The sequence below is a fragment of the Nerophis ophidion genome, linkage group LG04 (genome assembly GCF_033978795.1).
Source record: "Nerophis ophidion isolate RoL-2023_Sa linkage group LG04, RoL_Noph_v1.0, whole genome shotgun sequence".
In the NCBI taxonomy this organism is placed as follows: Eukaryota; Metazoa; Chordata; class Actinopteri; order Syngnathiformes; family Syngnathidae; genus Nerophis; species Nerophis ophidion.
Window position 1 is genome coordinate 8,482,807 of NC_084614.1, and position 27,311 is coordinate 8,510,117.

Sequence of the window (27,311 nt, forward strand, 5' to 3'; positions counted from 1 at the left end):
TTTCCAAAAATATATTAAGTCAAAATCAATTGTGTTGACGTATTTAAGGCTGCAGTTACTTCACATCAAATATTCCATTTCGAAATATTTTTTTTAGATAAAATAAGGCATATTTTGTGTTTTTGCCATAAAAAAAACAGGGCTTTCTTTGATATATACACTTTTTTTACTCTATAGCGACAGAGCTAAAGTTTATGTACAGTTTTAAGTGTAGAATACTAATAATGAAACAATGTATTTGTATGACTTTTTAAAACAAACATTTAGACTGACACGGAGTCCGTGAGATTAAACCTAAGGGTTGAAAAAAATCTTTATATGGGACGGCGTGGTGCAGTGGAAGAGTGGCCGTGCGCAACCCGAGGGTCCCTAGTTCAATCCCCACCTAGTACCAACCTCGTCACCAACCTTCACCCTTGCTCCTGATGGGTACTGGTTAGCGCCTTGCATGGCAGCTCCCTCCATCAGTGTGTGAATGTGTGTGTGAATGGGTAAATGTGGAAGTAGTGTCAAAGCGCTTTGAGTACCTTGAAGGTAGGAAAGCGCTATACAAGTACAACCCATTTATTATTTATTGAATACGGTTTTGAAAATATAAAATTTAAAATTTTAATTTTTTGGTGTCCGGAAAAAATTTGGACACCCCTTCTTTATTTTGAAAATGTATGAAAGCAGTAGTTTCTAGGCAGCAGAATGCAAAATCCCACTAAAATTAACCAGGGATCCAAAAGGGCCCAAATCATAAAAGTGTTAAAAATATGTCATACATTTAAAAAAAAATTTAACACTTGAGGCCCTGTCCAAAAATGTTGTTTTTTTTTATAGATTTTTTTTTAACTGTCATTTTTCAAAAAATATAATAAGTCAAAATCAATGGTGTTGACCTATTTAACGCTCCAGTTGCTTCTCATCAAATATTCCATTTAGAATTTTTTTTTAGATAAAATAAGGCTTATTTTTGTGTTTTCGCCCTAAAAAAACAGGGCTTTCTTTAAAATGTTTAAAAAAAATTATACTCTATAGCGACAGAGCTAAAGTTTATCTACAGTTTTAAGTGGAGAATAATAATAATGAAACAATATATATGTATGACTTTTTAAAACAAACATTTGGAGTGAGACTGAGACCATTCCGAGATTTTTTTTCAACCCGAGGGTTGAACATTTTTTTATAGCGTATTGCATTGATTTTGAAAATATAAAATATGAACATTTTCCTTTGTCGGTGTGCGGAAAAAATTTGGACACTCCTTCTTTATGTTGAAAATGTATGAAAGCAGTAGTTTCTAGGCAGCAGGATGCAAAATCCCATTAAAATTAACCAGGAATCCTAAACGGCCCAACTCATAAAAGTATTAAAAATAAGTCATACATTTAAATTTTTTTTAACACTTGAGGCCCTTTTGGATGCCCAAAAATGTTAGTTTTTTTTTTAATAGATTTTTTTTTAACTGTCATTTTTCAAAAAATATAATATTTCAAAATCAATGATGTTGACCTATTTAAGGCTCCAGTTGCTTCTCATGAAATATTTCATTTAGAATTTTTTTTTAGATAAAATAAGGCATATTTTTGTGTTTTTTCCCTAAAAAAACAGGGCTTTCTTTAAAATGTAAAAAAAAAAAAAAATGTACTGTATAGCGACAGAGCTAAAGTTTATCTACAGTTTTAAGTGTTGAATAATAATAATGAAACAATATATATGTATGACTTTTTAAAACAAACATTTGGACTGAGACTGAGATTAAACCTAAGGGTTAAAAAAAATCTTTATACAGGACGGCGTGGCGCAGTGGAAGAGTGGCCGTGCGCAACCCGAGGGTCCCTGGTTCAATCCCCACCTAGTACCAACCTCGTTACGTCTGTTGTGTCCTTTATAGGGTATTGTATTGGTTTTGAAAATATAAAATATGAAAATTTTCATTTTTCGGTTTGCGGAAAAAATTTGGACACCCCTTCTTTATGTTGAAAATGTATGAAAGCAGTAGTTTCTAGGCAGCAGAATGCAAATAAATGCATTTGCGTGGTCAGCCTCTGTTCAGTGAGGACTTGGGGGATCCCTTCGTCGTCCTCCACAGCACGTCACACGTCCAGGCCGAGATCCACACCATGGAGGTCCTGCTCCTCCGCATCCTCAAGGACGCCCAGGAGAGCAAAGGAAGTGGCTTCTCCGTGTGGCTGGAGTGGATCACGGTGGACAACACCGCGGGGCCAGGTGGGTGCTGTGACACGCATAATGAGTTATCGATCCAGGCGCGTGGTTCCTCAATCACGCAGGAAGTTGGCGCATGCAGATGTTGAACAAAAGCAGAGCGACTTGATGGATTGAGGAGTGAAGAAGTTGCTGAGGTTGCAGAACTGCACCAGGACACTTGACTCGAAGCGCTACGTCTTTGTCACATCCTTCTTGTTAACGCCGCCTTCGGGACTCATGGAGACGTCTCTCCCCCCCGCAGGCCTGGAGAAGAATTACAAAGTGACCAAGAGGCGTGTCCTGAAGGGGAAGTCGGTGCCCCACTACGCCGCGGTGACGCCGCAGGGCGACGGCCTCATGGTGGCCTCGGAGAAGCCGTTCGTGGCCACGCACGTGGACGGTCGGCCCCTCAGGCAGCCCGTGACGGAGGCCGTGGAGGTGGAGAAGAAACCAGGTGGGTGCAAGGAGGAGCGTCACCGCGTCGCTTCCAGCTCGTCATCACACATGCGGGTTTATTTGTCACAGTGTGCGACTCATTCCACGTTTTGCTGCTTCCGTCGGAGCAGCTGTGGTAGTCTTAGTCATGCCTGAGAGGTGGACAATGGCTCAGTCTCAATACTGCTGAGGAAGTGTAAGGGCCTCTACATAAAGTGAGCTGGGTCCATCCATTTTCTACCGCTTGTCCCGTTCAGGGTTGTCAGCAACCCCAAATTTGTTCAAATGTACACATTTTTTACAACATTGGTACACATTAATTAAACATACCAGGGGGTGAGATAACTCCTGGAAATGAGTGGCTTAGAATGACCAAAGGTATAGATGTGTGTGTCCAAGTTAAAGGAAACGGCAAAGCGTCTTCTTCCAATGGATTTATTACAATCTTTGCAAACTGGGTAAAGTTTGTTGTGGTCTGGAACCACATGGTAACGTTTGCTGTGGTCTGGAACAACGTGGTAACGTTTGCTGTGGTCTCGAACAACGTGGTAACGTTTGCTGTGGCCTCGAACAACGTGGTGACATTTGCTGTGGTCTGGAACAAAATGGTAATGCTTGCAGTCATGCACTGACCAAAGTATGCCTGACTAGCACTCTATACTAAAGTCAATAACGGCATCAAAGCTCACCTTTGTGCATTCACGCACAGTATAAAATGTTTGGTGGACAAAATTACACAAACAATGAGTGGCATTGTATTGTCTGTAAATTTTAGCGTGTACATTTTTTATTGTAAGATCGTAAGGTAGCATGCATTTAAAGCTTGGTCACAGAATCTGTTTTACATCTGTCTACATTTTTACAACATTGGAAAACATTAGTTAAACATCTCAGAGGGTGAGATAACTCCTGGAAATGACTGGCTTTAAATGGCCAAAAGTATAAATGTGTGTGTCGAAGTTAAAGGAAACGGCAGGCCGTCTTCTTCCAATGGATTTTTTACAATCTTTGCGAGCTGGTTAACATTTGCTGTTGTCTGGAACAACATGGTAATGCTTGCTGTGGTCTGGAACAAAATGGTAATGCTTGCTGTCATGCACTGAACAAAGTATGCCTGATAAGCACTCTATACTAAAGTCAATAACGGCATCAAAGCTCACCTTTGTGCATTCACGCACAGCATAAAATGTTTGGTGGACAAAATTACACAAACAATGAGTGGCATTGTATTGTCCGTCAATTTTAGCGTGTACATTTTTTATTGTAAGATCGTAAGGTAGCATGCATTTAAAGCTTGGTCACAGAATCTGTTTTACATCTGTCTACAATTTTACAACATTGGAAAACTTTAGTTAAACATCTCAGAGGGTGAGATAACTCCTGGAAATGACTGGCTTTAAATGGCCAAAAGTATAAATGTGTGTGTCGAAGTTAAAGGAATCGGCAGGCCGTCTTCTTCCAATGGATTTTTTACAATCTTTGCGAGCTGGGTAACATTTGCTGTGGTCTGGAACAACATGGTAATGCTTGCTGTGGTCTGGAACAAAATGGTAATGCTTGCTGTCATGCACTGACCAAAGTATGCCTGATTAGTACTCTATACTAAAGTCAATAACGGCATCAATGCTCACCTTTGTGCATTCACGCACAGTATAAAATGTTTGGTGGACAAAATTACACAAACAATGAGTGGCATTTTATTGTCTGTAAATTTTAGCATGTACATTTTTTATTGTAAGATCGTAAGGTAGCATGCATTTAAAGCTTGGTCACAGAATCTGTTTTACATCTGTTTACATTTTTACAACATTGGAAAACATTAGTTAAACATCTCAGAGGGTGAGATAACTCCTGGAAATGACTGGCTTTAAATGGCCAAAAGTATAAATGTGTGTGTCAAAGTTAAAGGAATCGGCAGGCCGTCTTCTTCCAATGGATTTTTTACAATCTTTGCGAGCTGGGTAACATTTGCTGCGGTCTGGAACAACATGGTAACGTTTGCTGTGGTCTGGAACAAAATGGTAATGCTTGCTGTCATGCACTGAACAAAGTATGCCTGATTAGCACTCTATACTAAAGTCAATAACGGCATCAAAGCTCACCTTTGTGCATTCACGCACAGCATAAAATGTTTGGTGGACAAAATTACACAAACAATGAGTGGCATTGTATTGTCCGTCAATTTTAGCGTGTACATTTTTTATTGTAAGATCGTAAGGTAGCATGCATTTAAAGCTTGGTCACAGAATCTGTTTTACATCTGTCTACATTTTTACAACATTGGAAAACATTAGTTAAACATCTCAGAGGGTGAGATAACTCCTGGAAATGACTGGCTTTAAATGGCCAAAAGTATAAATGTGTGTGTCGAAGTTAAAGGAAACGGCAGGCCGTCTTCTTCCAATGGATTTTTTACAATCTTTGCGAGCTGGGTAACATTTGCTGTGGTCTGGAACAAAATGGTAATGCTTGCTGTCATGCACTGAACAAAGTATGCCTGATTAGCACTCTATACTAAAGTCAATAACGGCATCAAAGCTCACCTTTGTGCATTCACGCACAGTATAAAATGTTTGGTCGACAAAATTACACAAACAATGAGAGACATTGTATTGTCTGTAAATTTTAGCGTGTACATTTTTTATTGTAAGATCGTAAGGTAGCATGCATTTAAAGCTTGGTTACAGAATCTGTTTTACATCTGTCTACATTTTTACAACATTGGAAAACTTTAGTTAAACATCTCAGAGGGTGAGATAACTCCTGGAAATGACTGGCTTTAAATGGCCAAAAGTATAAATGTGTGTGTCGAAGTTAAAGGGAACGGCAGGCCGTCTTCTTCCAATGGATTTTTTACAATCTTTGCGAGCTGGGTAACATTTGCTGCATTCTGGAACAACATGGTAACGTTTGCTGTGGTCTGGAACAAAATGGTAATGCTTGCTGTCATGCACTGAACAAAGTATGCCTGATTAGCATTCTATACTAAAGTCAACAACGGCATCAAAGCTCACCTTTGTGCATTCACGCACAGCATAAAATGTTTGGTGGACAAAATTACACAAACAATGAGTGGCATTGTATTGTCTGTAAATTTTAGCGTGTACATTTTTTATTGTATGATCGTAAGGTAGCATGCATTTAAAGCTTGGTCACAGAATCTGTTTTACATCCGTCTACATTTTTACAACATTGGAAAACATTAGTTATACATCTCAGAGGGTGAGATAACTCCTGGAAATGACTGGCTTTAAATGGCCAAAAGTATAAATGTGTGTGTCGAAGTTAAAGGAAACGGCAGGCCGTCTTCTTCCAATGGATTTTTTACAATCTTTGCGAGCTGGGTAACATTTGCTGTGGTCTGGAACAACATGGTAATGCTTGCTGGGGTCTGGAACAAAATGGTAATGCTTGCTGTCATGCACTGACCAAAGTATGCCTGATTAGTACTCTATACTAAAGTCAATAACGGCATCAAAGCTCACCTTTGTGCATTCACGCACAGTATAAAATGTTTGGTGGACAAAATTACACAAACAATGAGTGCCATTGTACTAATGTAAATTTTAGCGCGTACATTTTTTATTGTAATATCATAAGATAGCATGCATTTATAGCGTGGTCACTGAATCTGTTTGACACCTGTTTACTCCTGAAAATGACTGGCTTAGAATGACCAAAGATATAAATGTGTGTGTCCAAGTTAAAGGATTCTTCCAAAGGATTTATTACAATCTTTGCAAGCTTTGTAACGTTTGCTGTGGTCTGGAACAACACTGTGACGTTTGCTGTGGTCTGGAACAACGTGGTAACGTTTGCTGTGGTCTGGAACAACATAGTAACGTTTGCTAGGGTCTGCAACAGCGTGGTAATGTTTGCTGTGGTCTGGAACCAAATGGTAACGTTTGCTGTGGTCTGGAACAACATCGCACACAACTTTTAGAAATGCAGCCAATATTACACCCAGATAATGTGTCATGAGACATGCAAATATAAATGAAATACACAGAGGACACGGGTAAAGGAAATTAAATGAGCTCAAATATAGCTACAAATGAGGCATAATGATGCAATATGTGCATACAGCTAACCTAAATAGCATGTTAGCATGGATTCACTTGTAGTCATGCTTGATTAGCACTCTACACTAGTCAATAACAGCAGCAAAGCTCACTTTTGTGCATTCAGGCACAGAATAAAATGTTTGGTGGACAAAATTACACAAACAATGAGTGGCATTGTATTGAATGTAAATTTTAGCGTGTACACTTTTTATTGTAAGATAGCATGCATTTAAAGCTCGGTCACAGAATCTGTCATTAAGGGAAGACGCTCTTAGATAGCTTCAGGTCCAGGTGTCAATCACAGCTCATCCAGAGATTGCTGCTCTCGCCCCCAGGACATCGTGGAGTATAAACACATTAGCGACGTCTGGTAGGAGCCCCCACCTATAGGAGTAGAGGTCGGAGGTCACCCGACTCAGTTGGTCAGAGCACGGATGTCTTCTGCATTTTTACAAACTGGTCTTTGTCCAGACTGGGACAACAAGGAGCACACCTGACATCCACTGTAATGATACCAAGTACAAGAGCACATATTGTCGATACTGCTATGATTACATCTATATTTTTTTCTCGCCACAAAATCGTTTTTCTTTAAAAAAATCATATTACGTTTATAAAGTCAGTAAACACGTCCCTAGACTCTTGAGGACTTTGAATGTGACCAATGTATGATCCTGTAACTACTTGGTATCGGATCGATACCTAAATGTGTGGTATCATCCAAAACCAATGTCAAGTATCAAAGAAGAGAAGAATAATTGATTATTACAGTTTAACAGAAGTGTAGATAGAAAGTAAGCAGATATGAACAGTAAATTAAAAGGTAGATTAATAATCCATTTTTTACAGTTTGTCCCTCATAATGTGTACAAAATAATAGATGTATAAATGACACAATATGTTACTGCAGACTAATTAGGAGTCTTTGTTTGTTTACTTACTACTAAAAGACAAGTTGTCTAGTATGTTCAACATTTTATTTAAGGACTAAATTGCAATAATAAACATGTGTTTCATGTACACTAACATTTTTTGTTCAAATAAAAACAATAATGCCATTTTTTTGTGGTGCCCTTTATTTAAAAAAGTGTCAAAATACATTTTGGTACCGGTACTGCTTCCACTTCCACTTGGTGCATAACGACTCTGTGGGGGGAAAAAATGACTAAATGTCTGGTTCCCAAAGATGCAAAATAAAACCTCTGGTTTATTTTCAAAATAAAATACCTTGAAAACATCCTAGTGAGCAGACTTGAAGTATCCTATCTGCATCTTCTCAATATTCCCAACCAGTTGTACTAGATCAGGGGTGTCAAACTCAAATACAGAGTGGGCCAAAATTTAAAAGTGAACAAAGCCGCGGGCCAAGGTTGAATAAATTAACCTTTTAATAGGGACCCAAACAAGTTTTGCTTTGAACATTGAACAAGCAAAGTCTTATTATATACAGTAACTTTGTAGTGACATGCAAAATTGAGTTTCAAATAATAATAATAATAATAATTAAAAAATATCAATGGCATATCAAATAAAATTCAAATACAAATTTAATGCCTCTTTTCTATTTGCAGCCTTCTGAGGTAAATTTCAAAATATATTGTAGCGTCCCGAAAGAGTTAGTGCTGCAAGGGGTTCTGGGTATTTGTTCTGTTGTGTTTATGTTATGTTACAGTGCAGATGTTCTCCCAAAATATTATTGTCATTCCTGTTTGGTGTGAGTTCGCAGTGTGGCGCATATTTGTAACAGTGTTAAAGTTGTTTATACGGCCGCCCTCAGTGTGACCTGTATGGCTGTTGACCAAGTATGCTTGCATTCACTTATGTGTGTGTAATAGCCGCATATATTATGCGAGTGGGCCCGCACGCTGTTTGTATGCAGGAAATGCGGACGTGATGGCAGGTTGTAGAGAATGCTAAAGGCAGTGCCTTTAAGGCCCGCCTTCAATATTGTTGTCCGGGTGAAAATCGGGAGAATGCTTGCTTGCCCCGGGAGATTTTCGGGAGGGGCACTGAACTTCGGGAGCATTGGCAAGTGTGAGAAATTGTGGTGTTACAGCCAGGGGCGCCGAAAAGGGGGGTTAAAGGAGACGGATTCTAGGGGCCTATGATGGAGGGGGGCCCAGAGAAGCCCCTAATGATGATGAAATTATGTGTTGGGGGCCCTGTAAAGATTCTTTTCATGGGGCCCAAAATCCCTAGCGGCGCCCCTGGTTGCAGCGCTGCTGTGTAATAACGGCGGGCCAGCCGTAATGTTAATTTGATATTGCCTGGAGGATCAAATGAAATTACACGGCGGGCCAAATTTGGCCCGCGGGCCAGAGTTTGACACCCATGTACTAGATGGTTTTCTTTTCATCAATAATCCTCTTGTGTCCAGAACCTTTTTACTTCTGGCAGCAGACCGCAGAGGACATCACGGCCTGCGTCCGCATGCCCGAGGGCGTCACCAAAGAAAGCGTCCACTTCCGGCTGACGGCGGACAACATCAGCCTGGGCGTGCAGGGAGTGGCCCCCTTGCTGGAGGGCCAGCTGTACGCCTCCGTGGACCCCGAGGCCAGCACCTGGGCGATCAGGGAGGACAGAAGGTGTGCCCACCCTCCGTCACACATTTACCTTCTTAAACGGAACACTTTTTTTTATTTTTGTGTGTGTCTCCTCTCCTCAGCCTGGAAGTGACGCTGGAGAAGCGCACCGTGGGACCCATGTGGCCCGAGCTGGTCATCGGCGACCGCAGAGGGGAGCACGTGATGAGCGACGAGCAGGCCGCCCTCATCCTTGAGAGGCTGAACCACCTGACTTCTGAAGACCCGGTAAGGGTTTTCCAATATCATTCAAATAACAAGTACTTTATCGGATTGTATAGGCCTGCATCTAGAACATGGGTGTCAAACTCTGGCCCGCGGGCCAAATTTGGCCCGCCGTGTAATTTCATTCGGCCCTTGAAGCAATATCAACACATTCACCACTAATACTCTAACTCGTCAACCTTCCCAATTTTACCGGGAGACTCCCGAAGTTCAGTGACCCTCCCGATTTCCACCCGGACAATAATATTGGTGGCGGGCCGTAAACACACTGCTTTTGGCGTCCTCTACATGTCGCCACGCCCGCTTTTCTTTCATAAAAACAGCGTGCCAGCCCACTCCCATAATATATGCGGCTCATACACACACACAAGTGTATGCAAGGCATACTTGGTCAACAGGCATACAGGTCACACTGAGGGCGGCCGTATAAACAAGGTTAACACTGTTACAAATATGCGCCACACTGTGAACCCACCCCAAACAAGAATGACCAACACATTTCGGGAGAACATCCGCACCGAAACACAACCGGACAAATACCCAGAACCCCTTGCATCACTAACTCTTCCGGGACGCTACAATATACACCCCCGCTACCACCAAACCCCGCCCCAACTCAAACCCGCCGCCGAAAAAAGGCATTAAATTTGTTTTTTTATTTAATTTGATATGCCATTTATATTTTTTTAATTATTATTTGAAACTGGATTTTGTATGTCACTATAAAGTTATATAAGCCTTGCTTGGTCAATGTTCAATGCAAAACTTGTTTGGGTCCCTATTAAAGGGTTAATTTGTTCAACCTCGGCCCGCGGCTTTGTTCAGTTGTAAATTTTGGCCCGCTCTGTATTTGAGTTTGACACCACTGATCCAGAATGTCCGATTATACGCGCTCCGATCTTACTTGTGGAAGGCTGGACATCCAGCTAACATCTCGACGTCCTTTAAGAAGCTGGTCTTTTCTCTTATTTTAGTCAAATCATTTACAAAATCATGAATGAATCTTTCAGCACGTACACAATGTTGACATCTATATTTATATCTTGATAAACAATCATAAATGAATCTTTCAGCACGTACACAATGTTGACGTCTCTCCCGTCCAAAGGCAAAACATAGTAACTCCCTTCTAGCTGATTTAGAGAAAACAAAGGAAAACCAATCTATCTTGATGCTGTCTTACAAAGATCTACAAAGTCATCAAACGTATAGATGTTTTCTTGAGCTTTCATTTTCTCGCCGATTGAGCCATGGATTGAATCTGCTCTCATGAATGTGTGCCCTTTCTCCAGATATTTTATCACAATCTCGGGTGGGCCCCATTCTGCGTTTGCACATTGGGCAAGAGCCGTGTACAGCGTCCAGTTTTTATTTTGACCTCCACAGTTATCTGCCCAAAAGTGTATGCAAGGGGAAGAATCAAGAATAATACATTTAATGAAGGTGCTTGCAACGTCCTGGGCCAATCTTCCAAATATCCCCTCGTGCCATAATATCACATAATCAGCTTGACCGTCGGCCCCCATTTGTGCAAATGTCTCATTAAAGACAATAAGGCAACTGACAAAGAAGCTCCGATTGGTCCATTGAGATACTAGGTTTTTCTGTTGTATCTACGCGGTTATGTGGTAATTGCTAGGTCCTGCCATGCCCGTAACAGCTTACTTACGGAACAAATTACAATATCGCATACACTAATGTAAAGCATATCACCTAGGAACTCCAAAATTATTATCAGCTCAGTTTTGACCAACATTGAGTTACTGGGTTTTGCCTTTGGACGGGAGATCTATAGTTATATTCTAAACCAGGGGTCGGGAACCTTTTTGGTTGAGAGAGCCATGAAAGCCAAATATTATAAAATGTATTTTCGAGAGAGCCGTATAATATTTTCAAACACTGAATACAAATAAATGTATGCATTTTTAAGTAAGACCACCATTTTAAGAATATTATAAGTATCTCCTTCTTTTTAATAACATTGTTATTCTGAAGCTAATGAATAAAATAGTTCTTACCATTAATGGGACTTCTTGAACAGGAACGGTAGAAAACGGATGGATGGATTAAAATGCATGGGAATGTTTTATATTTTGAACGTTATTTTTAACACTGTGATTATCAGCGGAATTATTCATTACTTATCGCTGTGTTTTTCAACCACACGTGAGATACAGTCTGGTGTGTTGTTGGAGAGATTATGTAATTTCACCTAATTGGGTTGATAATATTTTTTGCAAACCAGTAACTATAATTCAAAAAAGTGCTGTTATTGAGTGTCTGTGCTGTCCAGATCTCGGCATAGTAAGCGTGTAATACTCTTCCATATCAGTAGTGGCAGCAGGTAGCTAATTGCTTTTGTAGATGTCAGGAACATGGTATGTCGTGATCACAATATGTGGGCGGCAGCATGTAGGTAAAAAGGTATCCAACACTTAAACTAAAATTAAACAAAAGGCGAGTGCCGCTAAGAAAAGGCATTGAAGCAAAACAAAACTAAAACTGAACTGGCTGCAAAGTAAACAAAAACAGAATGCTGGACCACAGCAAAAACTTACAGCGTGCGTAGCAGACGGCGTCCACAAAGTACATCCGTACATGGCATGACAATCAACAATGTCCACACAAAGAAGGAGTGCGTCCGCACAACTTAAATAGTCTTGATTGTAAAAACAAAGCACGTGTGATGAATAGCATTCAAGGAGGACATGAAACTGCTACAGGAAAATACCAACAAAAGAAGAAAAGCCACCAAAATAGGAGCGCAAGTCACACAGGAAAACACCGAAAAAACTCAAAATAAGTTACGACTTGACAGTACACTTACATAGCGACAAGAACTATTGCGAGAACAATCTTTTTTTTTGTCAATATCGGCTACTGAGTTTGATTTTTTTTATGTTTTCTGCTGGTGGTGCGCCTCAGAATTTTTCCGATGAAAAAAATGTGTTTTGGCTCAAAAAAGGTTGAAAAACACTGACTTATCGTGTTAAGCAATGCCAGCTAAGATTTATCTGAGAGCCAGATGCAGTCATCAAAAGAGCCACATCTGGCTCTAGAGCCATAGGTTCCCTACCCCTGTTCTAATCTAATCTATAGGCTACTAGGAGGTAGCAGCTACACAACAGCTAAGCGCTCAGTAGCACACGAGCTAGACATAGGCAGTACGTGTCCTTAATTGAAGACTGTTGAGGTCCAAAACAGCATATCTGTCAATATAAACGAGTATCAAATCAATATTGCTGCATATTACTTACAGATAGGCAGGAATGTGTTAAAAGGTATCCAGTAACAAACGTTTCCGCATCATTCAACTTCCTGCCTTGACGCGTTTAAAGGGCAACTGCACTTTTTTGGGTGGAATTGTGCCTATCATTCACGATCCTGATGTAAGACAAGAACACATTTTTCTTTTTTTAATGCGTACTAATAAGTAAAATACGGCAAGTAGGAGGCGGCTAACAATGCAGCCAATGGCAATACACTATTCCGCCCATAAAGTCCACTAAAAATATCCAAAAAAACTTGAAAAATAATACATTTACATCTTGTGATCTGAATATTAACCAAGTATTAGCGATATTGTTATTATAAAGGCTAACACATAGGAACTACTTTTATCAGTTTACCGAGCACAGGGCGCTAACTAGCTTATGCTGCTATATTTACACACTGAGCTGCTGCTACTCCGTCAACTCCGAGTTGGTGAAAGTTAATTCTGGATTATAAATCATGCCTCTCTCCTGGATAGTAGAAATTTGTGGACATAAATTAAGAAGTTGGTCAACTTTGACATCCAACTTAGACCCGGAGAGGGCGAGAAAAACACAGAAAGGCGCTTGTTTTAGGCAGCTTTTTTTTTTTCTTTATCTTTTTAGGGTTGTCCCGATACCAATGTTTTAGTACCGGTACCAAAATGTATTTCGATACTTTTCAAAATTAAGGGGAACACAAAAAATGTCATTATTGTCTTTATTTGAACAAAAAAATTATAGTTTACATGAAACACATGTTTATTTAAGTCCTTAAATAAAATGTTGAACATACTAGACAACTTGTTTTTTAGTAGTAAGTAAACAAAAAAAGACTCCTAATTAGTCTGCAGTAACATATTGTGTCATTTATACACCTATTATTTTATACACAATATGAGGGAGAAACTCTAAACATTTATTAATAGTATAATTGTTCGTTTACTGTTAATATCTGCTTATTTTCTGTTTTAACATGTTCTATCTACACTTCTGTTCAAATGTAATAATCATTTATTATTCTCTTCTTTGACACTTGACATTAGTTTTGGATGATACCACACATTCAGATATGGATCCGATACCAAGTAGTTACAGGATCATACATTGGTCATATTCAAAGTCATCATTTGTCCAATATGGGACATATTTCCTGGGTTTTAAATATAATATAAATAAAAATGTATATTAAGATTTTGTGACGCTAAAAAATATCGATGTAATCATAGTAGTATCGACTAGATGCGCTCTCGTACTTGGTATCATTACAGTGGATGTCAGGTGTAGATCCACCCATGGCGTTTGTTTACATTGTGACGGCAGTGAGCTATTGTATCCTCCTACGCTGTGTAGTGAAGCATGTTTAGCTATTCCTCGTCCTCCAGTGATAATAGTACATGTAGGAAATTTACATTGTCTCCATGGAGGCCAGGATTAGTGATTTAGAAGTAGCTAAAACACTGCTGACGAACGTTAGCCGCGAGCTAGGTAGCCATGTCTTAAAGCTGCTCTTCCTGTTTCAGTGTTATAACTTCACCTTTATCTTGACTTTTTACACCAAAATGCGTCCATTCTCCCTTTTCTGTCTGCACACTGGTCTGCTTGTCTGTACTCTGTGTGTGTGCGCTGCCCAACATGCTCCTCTGCTCCTAAAACCAGCAATGTCACCACGTAAAAAGAGGGGGGCAGGGAACTGGTACTTTTCAGAGGCGGTATAGTACCGTTATTGATTTTTTAGTATCGCGATACTATACTAGTACCGGTATACCGTACAACGCGAGTACCTATTGAGAACAGAGCTCGCTTGACCACCACGCGTACTTAATGGGCGGTAGGAAATGGATGGACGGACTTGAGGTCAGTAAAATCCAAGCAATTGTTGGGAAATATGTCGTGAACAATGGCGGTCGACCTCCAAAATGGATTCCGGCAATGTGTGGTGGGATAGTACCGTGAAAAATCCGAAGCTGTCTATTAAAAGGCTTAGTGTCCACATACGTGGACAGCACCTTTTAGTTCTCATTTCCAAAATAGTGTACACTAATGAATAGGGGTCTTATGGCCACTTATGTGGACACTTATACTGCCATCAGGTGGTGTCAGAAGAGTAAAACATAAAATGGAATTTGTGTGTTCCAACTATCGTGGGATCAGACTCCTCAGCCTTCCCGGTAAGGTCTATTCAGGTGTACTGGAGAGGAGGCTACGCCGGATAGTCCAACCTCGGATTCAAGAGGAACTGTGTGGTTTTCGTCCTGGTCGTGGAACTGTGGACCAGCTCTATAATCTCGGCAGGGTTCTTGAGGGTGCATGGGAGTTTGCCCAACCAGTCTACATGTGCTTTGTGGACTTGGAGAAGGCATTGGACCGTGTCCCTTGGGAAGTCCTGTGGGGAGTGCTCAGAGAGTATGAGGTATCAAACTGTCTGATTGTGGCAGTCCTGTATGATCAGTGTCAGAGCTTGGTCCGTAAGTGGAACATGTTTCCAGTGAGGGTTGGACTCCGCCAAGGCTGCCCTTTGTCACCCATTCTGTTCATAACTTTTATGGACAGAATTTCTAGGTGCAGTCAAGGCGTTGAGGGGTTCCGGTTTGGTGGCCGCAGGATTAGGTCTCTGCATTTTGCAGATGATGTGGTCCTGATGGCTTCATCTGGCCGGGATCCTCAGCTCTCACTGGATCAGTTCGCAGCCGAGTGTGAAGCGACCGGGATGAGAATCAGCATCTCCAAGTCCGAGTCCATGGTTCAAGCCCAGGAAAGGGTGGAGTGCCATCTCCGGATTGGGGAGGAGACCCTGCCCCAAGTGGAGGAGTTCAAGTACCTCGGAGTCTTGTTCATGAGTGAGGGAAGAGTGGATCGTCAGATCGACAGGCGGATCAGTGCGATGTCTTCAGTAATGCGGACGCTGTATCGATCTGATGTGGTGAAGAAGGAGCTGAGCCGGAAGGCAAAGCTCTCAATTTACCGGTCGATCTATGTTCCCATCCTCACCTATGGTCATGAGCTTTGGGTCATGACCGAAAGGACAAGATCACGGGTACAAGCGGCCAAAAATAGATTCCTCCGCTGGGAGGCGGGGCTCTCCCTTAGAGATAAGGTGATAAGCTCTGCCATCCGTGAGGAGCTCAGACTAAGGCCCCTGCTCCTCTACATGGAGAGGAACCAGCTCAGGATGCCACCCGAATGCCTCCCTGGGGAGGTGTTTAGGGCACGTCCGACCGGTAGGAGGCCACGGGGAAGACCCAGGACACATTGGGAAGACTGTGTCCCGGCTGGCGTGGGAACGCCTCGGAATTTTCCAGAAAGAGCTGGACGAAGTAGTTGGGGAGAGGGAAGTCTGGGCTTCTCCGCTTAGGCTGCTGCCCCGCGAACCGACCTCGGATAAGCGGAAGAAGATGGATGGAATTTGGGGGAAAAAAAGTGTAATAATAAGAATTAGCATGTCACTAAACATGAAGTACACATTTGTGAACTTATGGACTAAGTACATGATATGAAAAGATGATTCTTAGTTTTTATTCTAATTAGGGTCCAATAAGCCCAACTAGCAAAGATAAATTAAAAAAAGCATGTAAACAAACAACTTTTAGAGGTTAAAGGCTATGACTCCAATGTAGCAGTCTTTCAATGTTTGTCCTCTCCTTTATACAAGTTGTCCCCTCCAACTTTTAAATGAGCCTCCATCCATCGTGACCAACAACCCCCTCCAGTTGCTCCGAGCCGCCTTCCGCCCTCACTTCCTCCCAGCCCACGTTGGCATCATCTGCTCCCACTCGAGGGTCTCCATGCTAATCAGGCGCGGCTTCAATGCTAATCAATGCAAACAGGAGAATAACCCGCCGCCTTCCCTTGTCCCCGTCGCCTCCCAGCTCGCCAGCCCCGACAAGGACAAGCCGGCCTGCAACTCCCAGGAGCTGGAGGACTGTGACGGACTACCGGACGACACCTCCAGCCTCACGCACTTCGACGGCGAGTCACTCAAGCCCACTCAGGTGGTGAGTAGAGGGGGACACACTGGAACAGTCCGTTACTACCTTTGACTTCATTCTGCACCTCTACAAAGGTGGATTCATGAGCGCACACCTGTATCTATTTTGGTAACGGTCTTTTAAAAACACCACTAGACCTGGACTCTCACACTATTATGTTAGATCCACCATGGACTGGACTCTCACACTATTATGTTAGATCCACTATGGACTGGACTCTCACACTATTATGTTAGATCCACTATGGACTGGACTCTCACATTATTATGTTAGATCTACTATGGACTGGACTCTCACACTATTATGTTAGATCCACTATGGACTGGACTATCACTATTATGTTAGATCCACTATGGACTGGACTCTAACTATTATGTTAGATCCACTATAGACTGGACTATCACTATTATGTTAGATCCACTATGGACTGGACTCTCACACTATTATGTTAGATCCACTATGGACTGGACTATCACTATTATGTTAGATCTACTATGGACTGGACTCTCACACTATTATATTAGATCCACTATGGACTGGACTTTCACACTATTATATTAGATCCACTATGGACTGGACTCTCACACTATTATGCTAGATCCACTATGGACTGGACTCTCACACTATTTTGTTAGATCAACTATGGACTGGACTCTCACACTATTACATTAGATCCACTATGGACTGGACTCTCACACTATTACATTAGATCCACTATGGACTGGTCTCTCACACTATTATATTAGATCCACTATGGACTGCACTCTCACTCTATTATATTAGATCCACTATGGACTGGACTTTCACACCATTATATTAGATCCACTATGGACTGGACTTTCACACTATTATATTAGATCCACTATGGACTGGACTCTCACACTATTTTGTTAGATCCACTATGGACTGGACTCTCACACTATTTTGTTGGATCCACTATGGACTGGACTCTCACACTATTACATTAGATCCACTATGGACTGGACTTTCACACTATTATATTAGATCCACTATGGACTGGACTCTCACACTATTACAGTAGATCGACTATGGATTGGACTCTCACACTATTACATTAGATCCACTATAGATTGGACTCTCACACTATTATGTTAGATCTCCCGCTGTGCTCTGCATATTGGGATCACGACAAACCATCTTGAGGTGTTCCGAGTTCTACAAAGCAATGAACTACCTGCTGCCACCTACTAATGTGGAGTATTACAAGATTACCCTGCCAAGGTCTACACAGCACAAGCACTAGACAACGGCACATTATCTCACGGCATACTAGAGTGCCGCGGCACAGTGGTTGAAAACCACAAAAAAAAACACAAATGACGTACATAAATTGCTGTGTCCGCTGACTTTCAAAATGAATACAAACTCAGCTCCTCAGCCCGTTTATTTGACAGAAGTCAACGAACAGAGTGTCACCTCCTGTTAGTCAACCGCAATCTTTGCTTCGGTATGAGCAGAATGCACACAGAATAATGTCGGAAAAATGTCTCTGTGTGGGGAATGTTTCACCTTGGAACGGAATGAGCAACATGAGCCGGTCGGCACGGAGGAGCACGCAAGTGTGTTGTGATGGAATGGGCAACAAAAAAACAACAAAACAAACCCCTCCAGCCAGTTTTTCCCGTTTGGGGGGGAAAAACTGCACTTTAAGATGTTCAATATTTATTTAAGTGCAATTTTTGCGAACAGATAGTGAGAGTCCATTATATTTTTATGCTTGTTTATTCCCATTACAATGGTCAAAAATACCACAGTAATAAAAAAAAATCACGTATATTGTGTTTAAAAGGGTTACTTGCATTGTTGTTAAGAAGAAAACACGGACAAAACTGCTTGTAACTTCCGGTAGGAATGTCATAGAGACATGAAACAAAAACATCTATGTAGGTCTCACTTAGACCTACATTTCATTCATTGACATCCTTCAGCAAAAATCTACAGGAAGTTGGCATTTACCCCTTCAAAACAAAATTTTTGTCAAAACCCATCACCTTTTTTTAAACTATATCTCCTCTGACTACGTTTGTTGTGTCTGCTTCAAACTAGCACAGGAGAGAGATTGAACCCTTCTGATTAAAAGTTGCGCAAAGAGTTTTTCTAACTGCTCTGGTTTTGATTTTACGTGCCTTCAAAGAACGGCTGCGCTGATGCTGCTGCGCTGCTGCCGTCTCAAGATGGCCGCTTAAAAGCAGGAAGCACCAGCGTGACCACACAATGCAGAGAAGGTAGATAATGTGCGGGTAAAGATATGTTGACTGGGTGAAAGAAAGAGGCACCAGTTTGACACCAGGATACAGAGAAGGTAGGTAACGTGCAGGTAAAGATATGTTGTCTGGGTGATGGCAGGAAGCACCAGCATGTATGGGTGAAAGAAAGAAGCACCAGTGTGACCCCAGGATGTAGGTAATGTGCAGGTAAAGATATGTTTAATGGGTAAAGGCAGGAAACACCAGCAAAAGTCAGTCCCGTCCATCGCTGCTTGCAGCTTTAATTATATATTACAATGACATTATTGCATCATTTGGCCACAGTTAATGGAAACGTTTCAACTATTCATGATTATCATTGTCAAATGTTTGCAATTTTCTCTCGATTGTATGCTTTTGACTGTAAGCTGCTGCTTTTTCCAACACTTTGATCCCTCCAGCTTATAAAGCGGCGCAGCTAATTTATGGATTTTTCTAATGTTTTGTATTCCACAAGAGCTTTCGTAGAGACACTGAAAAGGAGTGTTATTGTTGGGGCTATGGCGCCAGGACAAGTATGCTCACCGCATGGGTTGCAGTTTGAAAATGCGCTTTCCATTTCAGGCCTTCAACTGGAAGTAAAACATAGCATTTCTACTCATATGGGTTATTCATTCATTACTCCAGGCAACGTTTGTAAGTTTTACAATGCAACTAAAACAATTCATACAATACCAATGTTCAATGTTTTCATGCATATTTGCAAGTTCTATTGTAATGCAATCAAGCTAGCATCGTTAGCATTAGCTGTATAACACGTTAATGAGTGTTTGTGTTAGTATTACTGACTTACAATGGCATTATTTTCGTGTTGTTTCAGTTTGGTAAACTCACCAAGACGTCGCCGTGGAGTTAGGGAGTCAGTTTAGCTGATTGTCATATCATGACAGAAGGAGAGGAGCGTCTTCGGCAGCGCACACACACAGAGTACTTACAAGCAGACACAGTGTGTAGGCAGAAAAGGGAGATCGGACGCATTTTGGTGTAAAAAGTCAAGATAAAGGTGAAGTTATAACACTGGAACACCCTTAAGAAGAGCTGCTTTAAGACATGTCTAGCTAGCTAGCAGCTAACATCCATCCGCAGTGTTTTAGCTACTTCTAAATCACTAATCTTGGCCTCCATGGCGACTTAATAAAGTAAGTTTCTTACAAGTATCATTGGAATAGCTAAACATGCTTCACTACACACCGTAGGAGGATACAATAGCTCACCGGCGTCAAAATGGGTGGATCTACACCTGACATCCACTGTAATGATACAAAGTACAGGAGCGTATATAGTCGATACTACTTTGATTATATCGATAGTTTTTAGCATAACAAAATCTTTTTTTCCTTTTTCTTTTAATGTATATTATGTTCATAAAGTCAGTAAATACGTCCCTGGACACATGAGGACTTTGAATATGACCAATGTATGATCCTGTAACTACTTAGTATCGGATCGATACCCACATGTGTGGTATCATCCACAACTAATGTAAAGTATCAAAGAAGAGAAGAATAAGTTATTATTACATTTGAACAGAAGTGTAGATAGAACATTTTAAAATAGAAAACAGCGTGACACCTACCCTTTACATCAGTATTTCTTAACCATATTATTATTGGTTTAACTTGTATTATATTCTATTGTTTGATCCTGTAACTACCTGGTATCGGATCGACACGTAAATGTATGGTATCATCCAAAACTAATGTAAAGTATCAAATAAGAGAAGAATAAGTGATTATTACATTTGAAAACAGAAGTGTAGATAGAACATGTTGAAACAGAAAACAGGGCGACACCTACCCTTTACATCAGTATTTCTTAACCATATTATTATTGGTTTATTTGGTATTATATTTTATTGTCTGATCCTGTAACTACCTGATATCGGATCGATACCTAAATGTGTGGTATCATCCAAAACTAATGTAAAGTATCAAAGAAGAGACGAATAAGTGATTATTACATTTGAACAGAAGTGTAGATTGAACATGTTAAAACAGACAATAGGCAGATATTGAAAGTAAATGAACAAGGAATTTAATAATACATTGTTACAGTTTGTCCCTCATAATGTGTACAAAATAATAGGTGTATAAATGACACAATATGTTACTGCAGACTAATTAGGAGTTTGTTTACTTACTACTAAAAGACAAGTTGTCTACTGTGTTCAACATTTTATTTAAGGACTAAATGACAATAATAAACATATGTTTCATGTACACTAACATTTTTTGTTAGAATAAAGACATTTTTGTGGTCCGTTTATTTAGAAAAGTATCGGAATACATTTTGGTAGCGTTACCAAAATATTAGTATGGGGACCAAACTTCTCGGGCAAGGGCATGAGACTAAATTTGCTGATATCTGCAGAAACCCTGACCTAAAACGTTTTTTTTTTTTTTTTCTAGCCGAGCACAAACTCCACTGTGTTCCATTTGTCTGTTAATGGAGTCCGCTCTTCAATTGGAAACACACTTTTTTGTGTCAGCCCCTTTCCTATTTTGAGCGTCCATGACAATTAAATAACCACTTTATTGATCCCTTCCCGCCTTTGTCTACCCACCAGGCCTTATTTATTGTCTTGGGTGCTGTTTGTCATGTTTAGCTCTTTTAAGCGTGTCAAATGGACTTGTTAAAGACAGCGGGGGAGCGAGAACGTATTGTGCAATTTCCACTCTTGCACGTTCGGCCACCGACGCTGCGCTCACATGATTCCGTTTAGATGAAGAATCGATCACAATCCTCACGGAGGGTTCAAACCGTAGCTGCAAGTAGCACCTTGTCGTGTTTTTTTCACCATTTCGGGAGAAGTGCAAGTGGACCAGCCTGTCAGACCATGGCCACATAGTCTACTAGCAGGTGGGAAATGAATGAATTATGATCTAGAATTGACTTTTAGCGAGTTTGAGCGGAAGCAGATGCAACCGCCGGATATCAAAGGCCGCTAAAATAATCCGTCGGCGTTAGCACTTATAATAACAGTATAATTCATTTCAGTTCACAACATATAAATGGATTATCGTTGGTGTTTTCTAAAATAGTCTGTCTGAGTTAGCAATTATAATAACAATATCTTTTATATTTGGCTAATTTCAGGTCACAACTTGTAAATGGACTATTGGCTTTTTCTAAAATATTCTGTCTGTGTTAGCACTTATAATAACAATATGAGTTGAGTTGAGTTTAAGTTTATTTCGAACCTGCAAACATACAACATGATACATCACAATTTCCAGTTTCTCTTTTCAACATGTTCGAAAAGGAGTAGGAAGAAGCAGAGTTTATTTAATCCTACCCCTTTTCTTTTACATAACAGTTGCTAAATTTTTTGTTCACTTCCTGTTCTCAATGTAATCACAATATACTCCATAAGTAATCACAATAAAAACAAATAAATAAATAAATTGGTGAAGTAAGTTTTATTCCATACGATGAGATAAGTAAGATTATTTTGAGAATGAAAGAATGAATGGGTGAATAAATTCAGAATGTTTATCTTGGTTCTTCTTTTTTGTACTTTGTAAACCCTTCCAGTTTGAAGAGTTTCTTGAAGTGGATCATATTAGTACATTGTTTGATTGCTTTGCTTAATCCATTGCATAGTTTAATTCCACATCCTGATATACTGAAGGTCTTAAGTGTTGTACGTGCGTACAAATGTTTTAAATTACATTTTTCCCTAAGATTATATTTCTCCTCTTTTGTTGAGAAGAATTGTTGTATATTCTTGGTTAGCAGGTTAAAATTGGCTTTGTGTACAATTTTAGCTGTTTGCAATTTCACTATGTCGTGGAATTTCAGTATCTTTGATTCAATAAATAAAGGTTTTGTATGTTCTCTGTATCCAACATTAATGAATCATATTTGGTTCATTTCAGGTCACGACATATAAATGTAGTATTGTTGGCTTTTTTCTAAAATAGTCTGTCTGAGTTAGCACTTACAATAACAATATCTTTTAAATTTGGTTAATTTCAGGTCACGGCATGTAAATGGGGTATTGTTGGCACTTTCTAAAATAGTCTGTATGAGTTAGCACTTAAAATAACAATATAATTCATATCAGGTCACGACATGTAAATGGAGTATTGTTTGCACTTTCTAAAATAGTCAGTCTGAGTTAGCACTTATAATAACAATGTATTTTATATTTTGTTAATTTCGGGTCACGACATGTAAATGGAGTATTGTTGACTTTTTTATAAAATAGTCTGTCTGAGTTAGCACTTATAATAACAATGTATTTTATATTTAGTTAATTTCGGGTCACGACATGTAAATGGAGTATTGTTTACTTTTTTCTAGAATAGTCTGTCTGAGTTAGCACTTATAACAACAATATGAATCATATTTGGTTAATTTCAGGTCACGACATGTAAATGGAGTATTGTTGGTACTTTCTAAAATAGTTTGTCTGCGTTAGCACTCATAATAACAATATCTTTTAAATTTGGTTAATTTCAGGTCACGGCATGTACATGGGGTATTGTTGGCACTTTCTAAAATAGTCTGTATGAGTTAGCACTTAAAATAACAATATTATTCATATCAGGTCACGACATATAAATGGAGTATTGTTTGCACTTTCTAAAATAGTCAGTCTGAGTTAGCACTTATAATAACAATGTATTTTATATTTTGTTAATTTCGGGTCACGACATGTAAATGGAGTATTGTTGACTTTTTTATAAAATAGTCTGTCTGAGTTAGCACTTATAATAACAATGTATTTTATATTTAGTTAATTTCGGGTCACGACATGTAAATGGAGTATTGTTTACTTTTTTCTAGAATAGTCTGTCTGAGTTAGCACTTATAACAACAATATGAATCATATTTGGTTAATTTCAGGTCACGACATGTAAATGGAGTATTGTTGGTACTTTCTAAAATAGTTTGTCTGCGTTAGCACTCATAATAACAATATCTTTTAAATTTGGTTAATTTCAGGTCACGGCATGTAAATGGGGTATTGTTGGCACTTTCTAAAATAGTCTGTATGAGTTAGCACTTAAAATAACAATATAATTCATATCAGGTCACGACATATAAATGGAGTATTGTTTGCACTTTCTAAAATAGTCAGTCTGAGTTAGCACTTATAATAACAATGTATTTTATATTTAGTTAATTTCGGGTCACAACATGTAAATGGAGTATTGTTGGCTTTTTTCTAAAATAGTCTGTCTGAGTTAGCACTTATAATAACAATGTATTTTATATTTAGTTAATTTCGGGTCACGACATGTAAATGGAGTATTGTTGACTTTTTTCTAGAATAGTCTGTCTGAGTTAGCACTCATAACAACAATATGAATCATATTTGGTTAATTTCAGGTCACGACATGTAAATGGAGTATTGTTGGTACTTTCTAAAATAGTTTGTCTGCGTTAGCACTTACAATAACAATATCTTTTAAATTTGGTTAATTTCAGGTCACGGCATGTAAATGGGGTATTGTTGGCACTTTCTAAAATAGTCAGTCTGTGTTAGCACTTATAATAACAATGTATTTTATATTTAGTTAATTTCGGGTCACGACATGTAAATGGAGTATTGTTGACTTTTTTCTAGAACAGTCTGTCTGAGTTAGCACTTATAATAACAATGTATTTTATATTTAGTTAATTTCGGGTCAAAACATGTAAATGGAGTATTGTTGACTTTTTTCTAGAATAGTCTGTCTGAGTTAGCACTTATAATAACAATGTATTTTATATTTAGTTAATTTCGGGTCACGACATGTAAATGGAGTATTGTTGGCTTTTTTCTAAAATAGTCCGTCTGAGTTAGCACTTATAATAACAATGTATTTTATATTTAGTTAATTTCGGGTCACGACATGTAAATGGAGTATTGTTGACTTTTTTCTAGAATAGTCTGTCTGAGTTAGCACTTATAATAACAATATGAATCATATTTGGTTAATTTCAGGTCACGACATGTAAATGGAGTATTGTTGGTACTTTCTAAAATAGTTTGTCTGCGTTAGCACTTACAATAACAATATCTATTAAATTTGGTCTATTGCAGGCCACCGCATGTAAATGGGGTATTGTTGGCACTTTCTAAAAAAGTCTGTATGAGTTAGCACTTATCATCAATCAATCAATGTTTACTTATATAGCCCTAAATCACTAGTGTCTCAAAGGGCTGCACAAACCACCACGACATCCTCGGTAGGCCCACATAAGGGCAAGGAAAACTCACACCCAGTGGGACGTCGGTGACAATGATGACTATGAGAACCTTAGAGAGGAGGAAAGCAATGGATGTCGAGCGGGTCTAACATGATACTGTGAAAGTTCAATCCACAATGGATACAACACAGTCGCGAGAGTCCAGTCCAAAGAGGATCCAAGACACAGCAGCGAGAGTCCCGTTCACAGCGGAGCCAGCAGGAAACCATCCCAAGCGTAGGCGGACCAGCAGCGCAGAGATGTCCCCAGCCGATACACAGGCGAGCAGTACATGGCCACCGGATCGGACCGGACCCCCTCCACACGGGAGAGTGGGACATAGAAGAAAAAGAAAAGAAACGGCAGATCAACTGGTCTAAAAAGGGAGTCTATTTAAAGGCTAGAGTATACAAATGAGTTTTAAGGTGAGACTTAAATGCTTCTACTGAGGATGGCATCGCGAACTATTACCGGGAGGGTATTCCAGAGTACTGGAGCCCGAACGGAAAATGCTCTATAGCCCGAAGACTTTTTTTGGGCTTTGGGAATCACTAATAAGCCGGAGTCCTTTGAACGCAGATTTCTTGCCGGGACATATGGTACAATACAATCGGCAAGATAAGATGGAGCTAGACCGTGTAGTATTTTATACGTAAGTAGTAAAACCTTAAAGTCACATCTTAAGTGCACAGGAAGCCAGTGCAGGTGAGCCAGTACAGGCGTAATGTGATCAAACTTTCTTGTTCTTGTCAAAAGTCTAGCAGCCTTAAAATATAATTCATATCAGGTCACGACATATAAATGGAGTATTGTTTGCACTTTCTAGAATAGTCAGTCTGAGTTAGCACTTATAATAACAATGTATTTTATATTTAGTTAATTTCGGGTCACGACATGTAAATGGAGTATTGTTGGCTTTTTTCTAAAATAGTCTGTCTGAGTTAGCACTTACGATAACAACGTATTTTATATTTAGTTAATTTCGGGTCAAGACATGTAAATGGAGTATTGTTGACTTTTTTCGAGAATAGTCTGTCTGAGTTAGCACTTATAATAACAATATGAATCATATTTGGTTAATTTCAGGTCACGACATGTAAATGGAGTATTGTTGGTACTTTCTAAAATAGTTTGTCTGCGCTAGCACTCATGATAACAATATATTTTAAATTTGGTCTATTTCAGGTCACGGCATGTAAATGGGGTATTGTTGGCACTTTCTAAAATAGTCTGTATGAGTTAGCACTTAAAATAACAATATAATTCATATCAGGTCACGACATATAAATGGAGTATTGTTTGCACTTTCTAAAATAGTCAGTCTGAGTTAGCATTTATAATAACAATGTATTTTACATTTAGTTAATTTCGGGTCACGACATGTAAATGGAGTATTGTTGACTTTTTTCTAGAATAGTCTGTCTGAGTTAGCACTTATAATAAGAATGTATTTTATATTTAGTTAATTTCGGGTCACAACATGTAAATGGAGTATTGTTGGCTTTTTTCTAAAATATTCTGTCTGAGTTAGCACTTGTAATAACAATGTATTTTATAATTAGTTAATTTCGGGTCACGACATGTAAATGGAGTATTGTGGGCTTTTTTCTAGAATAGTCTGTCTGAGTTAGCACTTATAATAACAATGTATTTTATATTTAGTTAATTTCAGGTCACGACATGTAAATGGAGTATTGTTGGCTTTTTTCTAGAATAGTCTGTCTGAGTTAGCACTTATAATAACAATGTATTTTATATTTAGTTCATTTCAGGTCACGACATGTAAATGGAGTATTGTTGACTTTTCTAGAATAGTCTGTCTGAGTTAACACTTATAATAACAATGTATTTTATATTTAGTTAATTTCGGGTCACGACATGTAAATGGAGTATTGTTGACTTTTTTCTAGAATAGTCTGTCTGAGTTAGCACTTATAATAACAATATGAATCATATTTGGTTAATTTCAGGTCACGACATGTAAATGGAGTATTGTTGGCTTTTTTCTAAAATAGTCTGTCTGAGTTAGCACTTACGATAACAACGTATTTTATATTTAGTTAATTTCGGGTCAAGACATGTAAATGGAGTATTGTTGACTTTTTTCGAGAATAGTCTGTCTGAG

At 39.3% G+C, this 27,311-nt stretch overlaps 1 protein-coding gene across 1 annotated transcript in view; it reads left to right on the forward strand.

Moving 5' to 3' along the window:
• nudcd1 (NudC domain containing 1) overlaps positions 1–27,311 on the forward strand; it is a 57,636-nt gene that overhangs the window by 8,759 nt on the left and 21,566 nt on the right. Inside the window, 5 exon segments of the mRNA XM_061896942.1 lie at positions 2,031–2,214; positions 2,456–2,647; positions 9,070–9,277; positions 9,358–9,502; positions 16,620–16,745. Coding sequence (XP_061752926.1) covers positions 2,031–2,214; positions 2,456–2,647; positions 9,070–9,277; positions 9,358–9,502; positions 16,620–16,745 — 855 coding nt within the window.